Below are 15,771 nucleotides of genomic sequence, written 5' to 3' on the forward strand. Positions count from 1 at the left end.
AAAAAAAGAAAAAAAAAATTATGATAAATTAGAGCTATTTGTTCTTTTATATTAATAGGAAGCATTAGTTCAAGATAAATTGCTTCGAGATTAGGATTGCATTTAATGAGTTAGTCACATAACTGATAATGATGGTTACCAAAATAAAAAAAAAAAAAGCAGTTCATTTTGAAGTATATATGAAAATAATTTTGACTATATTCTTAAAGCACTTTTGTAATCATAAATCTAAATTAAGGGATTCTAGATTCTTGTTTCTAAGGAAACTTTTTTCAGCCAAGACCCTTTTGTTTTCAATATGATTACTTTGTTTTGCCAAATGTTTTTGCCAAAATTTTTGCTTTATTTAGTTATTTTACAATGTTTCCTTGTATTTGGGACAGTTGTGATTCTTTCAAGTGATTGTTATGGTCAGTAGAGAGTACTGACCGATCCTTATATTCCAAATAGTATGCTGTTGCTTTTATTTCAACAGTGTAGTACAGACCCTTGTATGTGTATAGCCTGAGGTTGCCCCAGCTTTCCCCTGGGATGATTGCATCAGGGAAGATGGCTGAGGTTGGAGACCTCAGACATGGCTTACAGTTCTGACCTGCCATTATCTGTGTGATCGTAAGGTTAAATCATTTCATCCTTTAAGGCTTAGTTGCCTCATTGCTCAAACTGAGATTGGGCAAGAGAATCTTCCTTGTAGTTTTGCTATTCTGTCTTCCTAAGCCTATCTCAAATCTCAGTCAAATAGTCTACCCCAAAATATGTATCAGCTGTCTGTATGACAGTGGTGTAAGGCCTGGCCCAATTATGTTGGTTCCTATCCCCAGCTAAGAGATTTCTTATTTTATTTAATTTTTTGTTTGTTTTTTGGAGACAAGGTCTTGCTCTGCTGCCCAGGCTGAGGTGGAGTGGTATAACCAGAGCTCACTGCAGCCTCCATCTCCTCCTCTCAAGTGATCATCCCACTTTAGTCTCCCAAGTAGCTGGGACTACAGGTGAACACTATCAAATCCAGCTAATTAAAAAAAATTTTTTGTACAGATAGGGTCTTGCTATGTTGCCCAGGCAGGTCTCGAACTTCTAGCTTCAAGAGATCCTCCTGCCTCAGCCTTCCAAAGTGTTGGGATTACAGGCATGAGCCCAGCCAAATATTTGTTTCAATGATTCTTTATGTGAAAAATTATTTATAGACAAGTGAATTAAATTTAGTATACCATTTTTGAGATTCAATTTAGTGTTTTATTGTGCTTATGTATGTGAGCTGTCCATTTTAATGTGTGTTAAGCTTAAAATAATTATTTTCCCTGTATGCTGTTTAAAAAACAAAATGCTTGTCCTTTGTGTTTATTTTTTCCTACCAGAGAGATGATGAGGATGGTGATGATATGGATAGTTATCAGGTATTGCTACTGCTGTCAATCCTGTGGCATGGGGCACAGCTACTGCTAATTGCCAGCATTCGCAAAGCAGAGGCCAGGGAGGAGGAAGGAGGGCCCTAGAGCGAGAATATGCAGTTTTTCACTTGCTTTTGATTTGCTTTATATGTATTCAAACACAATACTATTTCTATAGATTGCCTTGTCAGTTCAAAATTTGTAACCAAATACTGCCTTTTTGCTATGCCATCTTGATTTACTGTCTTATTGCTAAGCAATATCATTATCACTGTATTAAAATGGATGATCTGGAGACTGATTTGAGTAATAATAAAACTCCAGTCTCCTACAAATTAATTAATTAAAAAATGGATGATCTTAAAATATTGTAGTTATCCATCCATAATCTTTTAGATAGACTCTTACCTTTCCTATGCTAAAGTGCATTTTGCTCCTTACATCCAAGAGCTAGTATTGTTGTAATATGCCATTTTACTTCACAAGACTTTCGCTGAATAGGAAAATTGGAGACATTTTATGCACATAATTGTGTTTTGTTTAGCCAGCTTTCTTCTCTCATTTGGGTAACACTTAGTTCTCCATAACCTATAGAATTTAAATCTCAGCCTTTTCTGGTTGGAAATCTAGAAAAAAATATATAGATGTACAAATTGAGATTATACCTAGTCAGCACTGACTGGCCTGATATCATGGAGTGTGGGGTTATGTATAAATTGTCAAAGCAGCAAACCAGGATGAAGCTTTCTGGGTTTGGTGCCCAGTCTTTGTACGGATTCTCCACACACATCGTCAAATGATGTTTTCCCATGTGCCTTCCTACATGTAAAATGTGGGTACAGTGGCTGGGCACAGTGGCTCACGCCTGTAATCCCAGCACTTTGGGAGGCCGAGGCGGGCAGATCACAAGGTCAGGAGTTCGAGACCAGCCTGGCCAACATGGTGAAACCCCGTCTTTAGTAAAAGTACAAAAATTAGCTGGGCGTGGTGGCGCGCGCCTGTAATCCCAGCTACTTGGGAGGCTGAGGCAGGAGAATCGCTTAAACCTGGGAGGCAGAGGTTGCAGTGAGCCGAGACTGTGCCACTGCACTCCAGCCTGGGCAACAAGAGCGAAACTCTGTCTCAGGGGGAAAAAAATGTGGGTACACTGTTGGTAAAGTTTCAGAGGTAAAGGTATCTATTCTTGATGTAACGTCTTAAGTGTTACACTAGAATTAGGCAAGTCAAAGAGCATTTTTAATAGAATTGATGGATTTTCTTTCCCTACTCATAATTCCACTAAGAAGAACCTTTAAGGGAAATATCAGTATCCCCTTGAATCTCAGCAGTGCCATTGACTAACGTCCTGTGGCTGTTTGTGCGCTTCCTGGCAGGTTTTTCACAGTGCAGTCCAGTGACTGCCTAGGGGATTTCTTAAAGCATGGCTGACTGCATGTTGGGGTTTGCATGGGAGATTTTTGGTTAGCCTCATGGTGGTGGTTGGAAGTAAAATGTTTGTGGCAAGTTTGAAAAGTTCTCTGCTGACCTACTCTTTGCATTTCAGAAAATCTGTGTTATCAGTGACCACTGAACTATGAGCTATGAAAATGCCTGTCATTTTCCATTCCATTTGTTGTTACTTGGTTTGGGCTGTGTTCGTGCTGTCCTTCTGTTGGGATCACAAATCCTGCAATGAATAGCTACGATTTAAATATACATACACTCATCGTAAAAAAAAAAATCTGACAGCTGGTATAGTTTGAGCTTGTCTTGCTTTTAAGTGTAATTATCCTTTTGGAGATCCAGGGGCTCTGATTTCTGGGCAACAGCATCCTTGATCAACATGCAGTGTTACTGAGGCCTCTCTGCTTTCTTGCATATTAATCACACAGCAATGTTCAATAGCTTTTCCTAATGAAAAATTTCCTAGTCAATTTAAACATCTTTTTAAAAAAGAAAGAAAGAAATCGTTGTCTGTACAGTCTACAGGAAAGTATTTTCCCTCCCTGATGTTAGGAAGAAGACTTAAACTGCGTAAGGGAGAGGTGGTCAGATGCACTCATTAAACGACGAGAATACTTGGATGAACAGATAAAAAAAGTCAGCAATAAAACAGGTATGTGAGATCAGACTCTCTTTTGGGGAGTACCTTTTTCACTTTTACACAATGGCAGTAGGTTGTTTTCTTCCCCTAACTGGACAGTAGTATCTTATTTTTGTTGTTGTCGTTGTTGTTTTAAGACAGAGTCTCACTCTGTCACCCAAGCTGGAGTGCAGTGGCAGGATCATATCTCACTGCAGCCTCTAACTCCTGACCTCAAGAGATCCTCCTGCCTCAGCCTCCTGACTAGCTGAGACTACAGGCACAAGCTACCACACCCGGCTAATTTTTAAACGTTTTGTAGATGGGGGGGGGTTCTCACTTTGTTGCCCAGGCTGGTCTCAAACTCCTGGACTCAAGTGATCCTCCCACTTCAGCCTCCCAAACTGCTAGAATTGCAGGTGTTAGCCACTGTACCCAGCCTGTTTAGTTTTGTGAACTTGTAACAGTTATAGACATTAGTCAATCATATTATACATTGTTGGTTTAAGAAGCCTCCAAATTTGAAAGTGATACATTTTCATAAAACTCTGAGTTATCTCATAAAACTGTGACATTAAATGTCAAATTCAAATTTCATTTTGATGAACACAATGTGATAAATACCAGTATGTCAATACAAAGTACTTTAGGCACCAGGACCTAGGACATACAGCAACTGAATGAGCAGGTCAGCACCTATCCACTGTTGGGCCATTGCCATGCACTCCGCTGGTTCAGGGTGGCCCCTGCAGCTCCATTCACTGCCACCCACCTCCAAGGGTGCAGCTTGCTTATGCTAGCAGTAACCACTTGGATTCTATAGTAGAAATATGCACTTAAAATCCTTAGTCTCTCATCCAGATATCATGGTCCACTCACGTGGTTGGTTCTGCAGCAAAGAACACACACATCATGCATGTTAATCCATTTCATGTAGAAGCTAGCGGAAAGTCTCCCTCAGGAAAACACCTTGGCTCGACATGTGGTGTTGCCTTGTGTATGTGCTCAGGCTGCTAATGAAAACTCACTTTGACTGTACCCAGGGAGCCCCAGAGTTGAATTATGAATAAGCGGATTTCAAAGTGTATCAAATAAAATCCCATTCATGGTAAGCCTCAAGGAAAATAAAGGTGATTTTACAGAGTAAGGAATATGGTGGGTTTTTTATTTTTTATTTATTTATTTTTTTTTTTGAGACAGAGTCTCGCTCTGTCGCCCAGGCTGGAGTGCAGTAGCACGATCTTGGCTCACTGCAACCTCCTCCTCCCGGGTTCAAGTGATTCTCCTGTCTCAGCCTCCTGAGTAGCTGGGACTACAGGTGCCCACGACCACACCCGGCTAATTTTTGTATTTTTAGTGGAGACAGGGTTTTACCATATTGGTCAGGCTGGTTTCGAACTGCTGACCTCAGGAGATCTGCCCACCTCGGCCACCCAAAGTACTGGGGTTACAGCCGTGAGCCACCGTGCCTGGCCTATGGTGTTTTTTAATCCTCTGTCTTTGTAGCATCATGTATAGTTCTGTAAAGCAGTGTTACGTCCATATTTCATTTGATCCTTCCAGCAAGTACATGAAGTAGACATGACTTCTTTTATCCCTGTTTGACAGGTTAGGGAGACTCATCTGTTGGATAACTTCCCCAAATTACAGAACCAGCAAAATAACCTAAGTCTCGTAATTGCTTTTCCAATGCCCTTTCTGCTATTTCTGGCTTATGGTTCCTTAAATTGGTGTCGCAGCCCCTCTCAGCTCCCTATACATGCTCTTGCTTGAACTTCAAAGACTCAAATCCATTTTAGGGACATAGTGGATGTTTAAGCCACTTATAGATAGCTCTGAATGAAATCTGTTTATTGTTTTTGTTTGCTTGTTTTTTGAGACAGGGTCGCTTGTCTGTTTTCCAGGCTTTAGTACAGTGATGTGATGATAGCTCACTGTAGCCTTGAACTCCCAGACTCAAGTGATCTTCCCACCTCAGCTGCCCGAGTATCTGGGACTACAGGCATGCCTGCCACCACCCTGCCCAACTATTGCTTTTTTTTTTTTTTTGGTAGAGATGGGGTCTCACTATGTTGCCCAGGCCAAAATCTGTTCCTTGTAAATTGAGAAGTCATACTTTCTCTCTTGTTGGCATTGATCCCCTCATTTTTTTCTGCAGAGAAAACAGAGGATGATGTGGAGCGGGAAGCCCAGCTTGTGGAGCAGTGGGTAGGACTGACCGAGGAAAGGAATGCTGTACTGGTGCCGGCCCCAGGCAGTGGGATTCCTGGGGCACCTGCCGACTGGTAAGGCTGCTCTCCCTTCTGTGCAGATCGAGGGAGATGAGATGGTACAGGTCGCCTGTGGCAAGAGCCATGCAAGAGACTTTCCAGGATTGTCACAGAAAATGCCAACCAGCTGAACTGCTTAGGGAATGTCCACTCATCTCTAGTGCTTCCATCCCTTTTTTCCTTCCCCATTGAAGCCAACTTTCTCCCACAGGAAGCCAGAGAGCATTGATTACCTGGCCAGGAATCACATATCCCACTCCTTTATTCCTCTGCATAAGCAACTTGGACATTGTTCCCTGATCTCCAGAAACTCTTTTATCTTGGCTGGAAAGTATTTGAAGAGGGCAGAAAATACATTAGTGGAGCTATCTTTTTGGTAGTACTGTGAGAATTAGAGATAATGTATATAAAATACCTTATATATGATAATATTATCTTGTATATTATAATGTGTATAAAATACTTTTCATACCCATTCGTTAAATCCTAGCTGATGCTGCTTATTCTCATTCTCATTTTTATTATTATATATCCAGAGCATTTAAGAGAAATCAGATTCCTTTTGAACACAGAATGTACATGCCCAGTTAGTCTTTTTTGAACAGGCATAGAAACATTAGTGACAATACCCGCATCTCTAATGATAAACGGAAATGTAATCAATTTTGTGGTCTGTTTTCTGAAACTAGAAACTCTGAATCTGCAGGCACATAATTTATAACCTGATGTTTCTCCCTGCAGTTCCTGCTGTTGTGCTGGAATCCTGTAGGTCTCTTGCAGTAATTCTGCCAGCCACTTCTTATGGACAGCCTGCTCACCCCAATCTTGTTCTGGCCCTCAAAACCCTCTCTCGACAGTTCTTCTCCCTACTTCAGTCTCTCTGGTGTAAAGTGTTTTGAAACTTCAGATCATCTTGAGTGTTTGTAACATGTAGGCCTGGGTGTCATCCCTAGTTATTTTGATTCAGAAGAGAAAGGAAGGACCCACGACTCTTCTTTTTTTATTTTTTTAAGTAAGAATTTGCTTTTTTTGTTTTTGTTTTTGAGATGGAGTCTCACTCTGTCGCTGAGATCTCCACTCACTGCAAACTCTGCCTCCCGGGTTCACGCCATTCTCCTGCCTCAACCTCCCAGGTAGGGACTATAGGCGTCTGCCACCGTGCCCGGCTAATTTTTGTATTTTTAGTAGAGATGGGGTTTCACCGTGTTAGCCAGGATGGTCTCAATCTCCTGACCTCATGAGCCACCACGCCCAGCCAGGAATTTGTATTTCTAAAGGGACTCTTCACTTTAAGAGGCCTCTGAGGCCGTTCTATTGCAGCTGGGCAAGTTGGGGTTTTTTTTTTGTTTTTTATTTTTTTGAGGCAGGGTCTGTTTCCCAGGCTGGAGTACAGTGGCACGATCTCAGTGCACTGCAACCTCCATCTCCCAGGTTCAAGCCATCCTCCCACCTCCCAAGTAGCTGGGACCACAGGCTTGTACCACCACACTCAGCTAGTGTTTTTTGTTGTTTTTTTTTTTTTTTAATAGAGACAAGGTCTCCCTGTGTTGCCCAGACTGGTCTTGAACTCCTATCCTCAAACCATCCTCCTGCCTTGGCCTCCCAAAGTGCTGGGATTACAGGCATGAGCCACCACGCCCATCCCTGGTCCAGTTTTTGATAAAACACTGCTTGATCTCTTCTGTACACAACCCTACCTCCTTTCACACATCTTTCATTCTATCCTCCTTTCAGCTTTTGTTTACTTCTTCTAGGCTCTGATCCTGTCCCGTTACCACCCTAATAACATCCCCCTTCCCTTTCCCTCTCACGGGAATTATTTTTAGAAAGGCTTAAAATTATCTTTGTTTCAATTAATTACATGTAACTCATATAACTGGAAGTTCTTTTATGTAAGTCGTATAATTCCCATGATTTATGTCTACAGGGAAGTCAAGAAATATGAAAGTATTTCATTAGTGGAAACTGCATCTCCACCATGGTTCTCTTTGCTTCCACGGCTCTGCGGTGTTTTATCAGCTAACAAGATGTAAAATACATATTTTGTTATGATTAAATGTTGTTATTAAATTTAGGATCCCACCTCCTGGAATGGAAACCCACATACCAGTTCTTTTCCTCGATTTGAATGGTAAGTAGACACTTAAAGTCACAGGGATTATTGTATTTAATTAAGGTTTGTAATCTATTCAGACTCACCTTATTTTGATCCTTAAATCACTCTTCTAATCATTCATGTGCCAAACTAGGTGACATTTTTATTCTAATTAAATGTACGTAAGCATGATTATGTGGATAATTTGAAAAAGAGCACGTAGGGTGATTGAGAACTGCATACAAGAGCATTAACGCAGTTGCTCTGAAACAGCGGACATAGAAATTACCCTGGAAAGTAATCACCCCCAGAGAGTCTGAGTCTTTAGGCTTGGCAAGAGCCTATTAGTCTGCATTTCTGACTAGTGTTCTTAACTCTCCTCAAACAGTTTTGATGGCAGAAATGATCACACTATAATGCTGCCTTCAGGGTTGTCCTTCATACTGCAATTACATGGAACCTGGGCAAGTCTAGAACAATGGTTTCCAACATGCTTTAGCGGAGCAATCCTTTTCTAGATGAAATATTAACCGGAACCCCACGTGTAGAAAACAACCGCAGAGCTACTGAGTTTGCAGTGGGCAAGCTCCTGGTAGATCCTTTGGCAGGGCCCTAGGGCTCCTCAAAACAGGAGCCTGAAAACCTCTGTTCTAGAAGGAAGCCCACTAATGGATGGAAGACACAGGGAGGGTGGCTTTGGCTCTTCATGTGAAGAATTTTTTCTTTTTAAAGCCTAGATGTTGAATGTATGCCTCATAAGATAGTGAGTTCTCTGTCTTGGGAGGTATATAAACAAAGACTAGTTGGCCATTTACAGAGATTTGTGAAGGGTAAACCCCATATTGGATAGGACGTTGGAAGAAGATAATCTTCATATTTCTCCCAATGCTCAGAACTTTGATTTAAATAGGTAATTTAACTGCTAAAATCTCTAATTTATAGTAAGTTATTAAGTAGGATAACAAACCTAACAGTTTACAGGAGGAATTGACATCAGAAAGCAGCAAAATTCTAAGATTTGTTTTGTTTAGGTTTTTTTGAGACAGAGTCTCACTCTGTCACCCAGGCTGGAGTGCAGTGGCGTGATCTCAGCTTACTGCAACCTCCACCTCCTGTGTTCAAGCAATTTTCTGCTTCAGCCTCCCAAGTAGCTGGGATTACAGGCACCCACGACCACGCCCGGCCAATTTTTGTATTTTTAATAGAGACGGGGTTTCACCATCTTGGCCAGGCTTGTTTTACACTCCTGACCTTGTGATCCACCCACCTTGGCCTCCCAAAGTTCTGGGATTACAGGCGTGAGCCACCATGCCCAGCCTCCAAGGTGTGTTTAATGAATATATTTGTACCTAGGACAACAATAGAATATAGTCATTCTGTCTTATAGGAGACTCACAAGGCAACTTTTTGGCTCCTATTGTATTTTTAAAGAATAAAAGCGGCCAGGCACGTTGGCTCATGCCTGTAATCCCAGCACTTTGGGAGGCTGAGACGGGTGGATCACGAGTTCAAGAGATGGAGACCATCGTGGCCAATGTGGTGAAACCCCATCTCTACTAAAAATACAAAAATTAGCTGGGCGTGGTGGTGCACACCTGTAGTCCCAGCTACTTGGGAAGCTGAGGCAGGAGAATTGCTTGAACTTGGGAGGCGGAGGTTGCAGTGAGCCGAGATTGTGCCACTGCACTCCAGCCTGGGCGACAGAGTGAGACTCTGTCTCAAAATAAAAAAGAATAAAAGCTGTGGGGCACGGTGAGCTCGTGCCTGTAATCCCAGGGCTTTGGGAGGCCAAGGCAGGAGGACTGCTTGAGTCCAGGAGTCGGAGACCAGCCTGGGCAACAAAGCTGGACTCCATCCCTACAAAAAATTTTACAGAGTAGCCAGGCATAGTGGTGTGTACCTGCAGTACCAGCTACTCAGGAGGCTGAGGCAGGAGGATCTCTTGAGCCCAGAAGTTCAAGGCTGCAGTGAGCTATGATCAGGCCATGCACTCAAGCATCAGCAACAGAGCAACACCTTGTCTCAAAAAAAAGCCAAGTACAGTGGCTCACAACTGTAATCCCAGCACGTCGGGAAGCCAAGGCAGGAAGATGCATTGAGTCTAGGAGTTCAAGACTAGACTGGACAACATAGTAAGACCTCATCTCTATTAAACATAATTTTTAAAAAAGAAAAAAAACTGTTGTGAGTCTTGGAGTCTCTATTTCAGCTGCAGGATAAGGAATGAAAGAAAAAGTAAAGATGTGTTATGTGTAAACGTCAACTGTAGGCCGGGCGCAGTGGCTCACGCCTATAATCCCAGCACTTTGGGAGGCCCGAGGCGGGCGGATCACGAGGTCAGGAGATCGAGACCATCCTGGCTAACACGGTGAAACCTCGTCTCTACTAAAAAAAAAAAAAAAAATTAGCTGGGCATAGTAGAGGGCACCTGTAGTCCCAGCTACTCAGGAGGCTGAGGCAAAAGAATGGTGTGAACCCGGGAGGTGAAGCTTGCAGTGAGCTGAGATCACGCCACCGCACTCCAGCCTGGGCAACACAGCAAGACTCCATCTCAAAAACAAAACAAAACAAAAAAAACACACACACACAAAAAACGTCAACTGTAAAAAGCATATATTTAAATTTTTGGTGTTTGCTGAAAAACTGACTTTCCCCTACTGTTTTTTCTGTGCCCCTGATGTGGTTAGCGGATGACCTCAGTGCCAATGAGCAGCTTGTCGGCCCCCATGCGTCCGGCGTGAACTCCATTCTGCCTAAGGAGCATGGCAGCCAGTTTTTCTACCTGCCCATCATAAAGCACAGTGATGATGAGGTAATTCACCTCCATGTTTCTCTTAAAAGGCTTCAGATTAGCACACAAGCCTGTGGGCCTGCTTTCCCACTCAACTGCTATAGTTTGCTTTGGGGAGAAAGACTGGGGCCTTTAAAAAACAGAACATTTGTGTTGCTGTTTTAAAAAGGTGAGGAAAGAAATATTTGATTACAGTGATTTGAATTTATTTTCTTTCTCTTGTATGCCCTGTAAAACTGCTACGGCTGACCTGTGTCTTGTTTCCATCTCCTCATCATTCCCTCACTCGTAGGTTTCAGCCACAGCCTCTTGGGATTCCTCGGTGCATGATTCTGTTCACTTGAATAGGGTCACACCACAGAATGAAAGGATTTACCTAATTGTGAAAACCACAGTTCAACTCAGCCACCCTGCTGCTATGGAGTTAGTATTACGAAAACGGATTGCAGCCAATATTTACAACAAACAGGTAATAACAGGGCCTGATTCTGCCATTCTGGCTCTGAGCTCAAAGTTTTTTCCCCCTATCTAGCACAAAGCAGTGTTTTTTGGTGCTAATGTAGGGGATGTGCAAAACATGACCATCCTGGCCGAGTTAGAGTCTGATTCTCATTTATCCAAGATAGTGGGCATTAGGATAGCAGAGGTCAATGTCATCCAGTAAGGGCATTTTCACCTTGACTGATTGGAGAGGTATAATCCTACCAGGCGGTGAAACTGTGATATTTCACTGTTTGAAAAGTAGAAAAACGGAGGCTGAGAGATTAAGTACCAGGTCCAGGCAGGTGAGTGACAAAACCAGGACAAAAGGCAGACTCCAAACAAATCCCTATCCTACTGCTTTGACGGATGCTATCTCAGAGGTGCTAGTGAAACTGATCCTCTCCAGTGTTGTTCTAGCCATCTCAGGAAAGACTGATTAAACCCTGGAGAGATCACAGGAAGGCAGCAAATGGGAGAGAGAAGCAACCACAGAAATCCTGAACATGCTACAGATTCTGTAGTCAAATTCTCAACTAACAGCTGGACGTTAGTGTCCCTCGGGGTTGGAGACAGGGATTCTTAGCTTCGGTTTTTTTCTGTTATGCTGAGTATTGTGCATATCAAAAACATATTAACTGGTAATGCTTTTACAATTTGTAAAATACAAAATAACTTACCTTTGTCACATAGCTTAATCCAGCTTTTTTTTTTTCCTACCAGAGTTTCACGCAGAGTTTGAAGAGGAGAATATCCCTGAAAAATATTTTTTATTCCTGTGGTGTAACCTATGAAATAGTATCCAATATACCAAAGGTAAAATATATGCTACTTTAGGCCGGGCGTGGTGGCTCATGTATGTAATCCCAGCACTTGGAGAGGCCGAGGCGGGTGGATCATCTGAGGTCGGGAGTTCAAGACCAGCCTGACCAACATGGAGAAATCGTGTCTCTACTAAACATACAAAATTAGCCGGGTTTGGTGGCACATGCCATAATCCCAGCTACTCAGGAAGGCTGAGACAGGAGAATCGCTTGAACTCGGGAGGCAGAGGTTGTGGTGAGCTGAGATTGCGCCTTTGCACTTCAGTCTGGGCAACAAGAGCGAAACTCTGTCTCAAAAAAAAAAAATTATATATATTAAAAAATATCAATATCTAAATAATGGAGAATGTGTTCATTCTCCAGACTTCTAAAACATTTTCTCACCACACTTTGGATGAAAACATTGTTCACATCAAAGTATTGTCAATTCCTTCCTGTCCTTTTAGGCAACTGAGGAGATAGAAGACCGGGAAACGCTGGCTCTCCTGGCAGCAAGGAGTGAAAATGAAGGCACATCAGATGGGGAGACGTACATTGAGAAGTACACTCGAGGCGTGCTGCAGGTGGAAAACATTCTGAGTCTTGAACGGCTCCGGCAGGCAAGTAACTGAATATCTGGACCGAGAATGAAATCACCAGCCTTCACCCCCAGTGGACAGATATGAATTTACTTACCAAATACCTCACTAAATCTATCAGAGAAGGAGCACTTGAGCCATCTCTGTTGAAAGGACTCTGGCAAAATAGTAACCAAAATAAAAATAGTGACTGACTTTCATTGAATACTCCCTACTTGCCAAGCACTGAGCCTGAGCAATTTAGATATATTATTTCATTTAATCTTCAAGGTAACCCCCTGAGGTAAGTACTGTTGAAATCCCCATTTTCAAATGACAGATTGAGACTGACAGAAGTTAAGCTAGCTCACCCATGGTTCCACAGCTAGGAAGGGGTACAAAGTCAGATGTAAAGCCAAACAGCTTGACTCCAAAGGGCATATGCTTAACCACAGACTATTACTGTCTCCCTGATTTTTAGACCTGAGTTAACTTTTGAGGTGACAACAGGACATTCAAGAGAAAATAATCCACTAAGTAATGGAACTATAAGACAAGATATGTCATTTCATAGGAGCAGTAGTTGACATTATGGGGGGTGGGTGTTGATTAATAGGAGGAATGTAATTGGCATCTGTCAGAAAAATCTTCCCTTAGTGGAAATCCCACCTGAATTGCTGCATGAACAAAATACAAACAGCATCACACTTCATTGTCATTTTGCAAATTAGATATATGGTTAGAGGTACCTCTTCTACATTTCTCTGTCCACCTGTATAAAAATTTCACAACATAAATATCTTTCATTCTGCTGTTTTCCTGGTTTTATTTACTTGTTTGTTTATTTTTGAGACAGAATCTTGCTCTGTCGCACAGGCTGGAGTGCAGTGGCGCGATCTCAGCTCACTGCAACCTCTGCCTCCCAGGTTCAAGCAACTGTAGTGCCTCAGCCTTCCAGAGAGATGGAACCACAGACACCCGCCACCACGCCCAGCTAATTTTTGTATTTTTTAGTAGAGATGGGGTTTTACCATGTTGGCCAGCTGGTCTCAAACTCCTGTCTGTGATCCACCTGCCTCAGTGATCCACCTGCCTCAGCCCCCCAAAGTGCTGGAATTACAGACATGAACCACCACACCCTGCAGTTTTATTTATCTTAAAAAAATGTTTTTGAGGCCAGGCGCGATAGTGCACGCCTGTAATCCCAGCACTTTGGGAGGCTGAGGCAGGTGGATCACGAGGTCAGGAGTTTGAGACCAGCCTGACCAACATGGTGAAACCCCGTCTCTACTAAAAATACAAAAATTAGCCAGGTGTGGTGGCGTGCACCTGTAATCCCAGCTACTCAGGAGGTTGAGGCAGGAGAATTGCTTGAATCTGGGAGGCAGAGGTTGCAGTAAGCCGAGACTGCGCCACTGCACTCCAGCCTGAGCAACAGAGCAAGACTCTTGTCTCAAAAAAGAAAGTTTTTGATAAATTGCTAAGCAAATAATAATAAATGGGTAAAATAATATTTCAGTTTTATAAATGTGTGTGTATATAGAACTGATGTAGTCTATATTTAAATCTATAAATAAACATATGTTACTTTTATAATTAGAATAAAACATAAAGTAATGGCCGGGTGCGGTGGCTCATGCCTGTAATACTAACACTTTGGGAGGCCGATGTGGGCAGACTGCCTGAGCTCAGGAGTTCGAGACCAGCCTGGGCAACACAGTGAAACCTCGTCTCTACTAAAATACAAAAAAAAAAAAAAATTAGCCAAGTGTGGTGGTGTGCGCCTGTAGTCCCAGCTACTCGGGAGGCTGAGGCAGGAGAATTGCTCGAACCTGGGAGGCGGAGGTTTCAGTGAGCTGAGATCGCATCACTGCACTCCAGCCTGGGCAACAGAGTGAGACTCCATCTCTGGAAGAAAAAAAAAAGTGTTATTTTCAAATTATTGTGTTTACAGGCCGTCACAGTCAAAGAAGCACTTTCCACCAAAGCCCGGCACATTCGGAGGAGCCTCAGTACACCAAATGTTCATAATGTAAGTGCATCCTGCCAAGGATCTGCTCCTATGTGACATGTCTCAGGCTCTGGGGTGGGGGAAGGTGGGGTTCACACAGTGGCAATAGAGCTTATGGCCCTGGTGTGGGCATCCCGAAGTGTAGCCTGCTTCTCTGTACCAGGGACGCACACCAGGGAGCACAGTTGTCTAAGACTGAGCCATTTGTTCAATCTTGTGAATTCCTATTCAGCAAATTATCTCCTTGAAAGAAGTTCCTTAAGATATAAATTGAGTTTAGTTGGTTAGAGATGGTGGAGTCAGCTATGAATCCTGGCAGCTGAGTCCCTGGATGCTGGCTCTGCCAGGGTCAGCTGCATGTAGGCACTCTTGGAGTGCCTAGTTGTTCCTTTGACCATTTTGATTATTTTTTTCAACCAGTTCATCTAGAAAATCCAATTGACAGAAACTGATTCTAGCAGGGGGGGCACTGTCACAGAGACAGATTAGTGCATGGACCACTTCAAAACAGCCGCTTCCCAGAAGCAGCTGAGTAGAAGTAAGGTCTTTCCAGGGAAAACCACAGGCTTATTTGCCTTCCTGTTCTCCAGAATTGCCAGAAAATTATTTTAAACATGATGACCACTTACAAAAATTGTCCTCCAGTGGGCTACAGAGCAAATCCCAGTAGTCCTTATCACACAGATTACTTCTTCTGACCACAATGCGTTTATTAGAAATAGATAAGAGAGACGACTCGTAGTTGTAAATTGAAAAATGCTTTTCATGAACTCATCTCTCAAAGAAGAAATTATGATGGAAATTAGGATGTATTTACAACTAAATGAGAATAAAAATGGTACATAGATCAATGTTTGTGAGATGCAGTTAAAGTGGTACTTAGTTAGACATTATTAGCCCTAAATTCCCTATAATTCTGTATAAAGAAGAATACTAGACAGTAGAAAAAAATGAGAGAATGAGGGCTACTATTAGGAAATTTATAGCTCTTATATTAAAAAATAGAGTGAAAAAGAATTAGGTAAACATCTAGCTTAGAAAGTAAAGAAGACCGGGCGCGGTGGCTCACGCTTGTAATCCCAGCACTTCGGGAGGCTAAGGTGGGCAGATCACCTGAGATCGGGAGTTCGAGACCAGCCTGACCAACATGGAGAAACCCCGTCTCTACTAAAAATACAAAATTAGCCAGGCATGGTGGCACCTGCCTGTAATTCCAGCTGCTCGGGAGGCTGAGGCAGGAGAATCACTTGAACCCGGGAGGCGGAGGTTGCAGTGAACCGAGATTGTGTCCTT

The 15,771-nt window shown here is 42.6% G+C and overlaps 1 protein-coding gene across 13 annotated transcripts in view; it reads left to right on the plus strand.

Annotated features, from left to right (window-relative positions):
• Nucleotides 1-15,771, plus strand: part of LOC105482495 (kinesin family member 13A) — a 230,570-nt gene that overhangs the window by 197,068 nt on the left and 17,731 nt on the right. For 8 of the 13 annotated variants that reach the window (XM_011742633.2, XM_011742632.2, XM_011742634.2 and 5 more), the window contains 9 exons: nt 1,356-1,394; nt 3,384-3,483; nt 5,609-5,735; nt 7,796-7,851; nt 10,503-10,627; nt 10,899-11,075; nt 11,810-11,902; nt 12,357-12,509; nt 14,422-14,499. In XM_011742633.2, coding sequence (XP_011740935.1) covers nt 1,356-1,394; nt 3,384-3,483; nt 5,609-5,735; nt 7,796-7,851; nt 10,503-10,627; nt 10,899-11,075; nt 11,810-11,902; nt 12,357-12,509; nt 14,422-14,499 — 948 coding nt within the window. The remainder of the gene's footprint in view (nt 1-1,355; nt 1,395-3,383; nt 3,484-5,608; nt 5,736-7,795; nt 7,852-10,502; nt 10,628-10,898; nt 11,076-11,809; nt 11,903-12,356; nt 12,510-14,421; nt 14,500-15,771) is intronic. The other 5 variants (XM_011742636.2, XM_024793020.2, XM_024793023.2 and 2 more) reach the window with 1 other exon arrangement.

Source organism: Macaca nemestrina, chromosome 5, assembly GCF_043159975.1.
Source record: "Macaca nemestrina isolate mMacNem1 chromosome 5, mMacNem.hap1, whole genome shotgun sequence".
Lineage (NCBI taxonomy): Eukaryota > Metazoa > Chordata > Mammalia > Primates > Cercopithecidae > Macaca > Macaca nemestrina.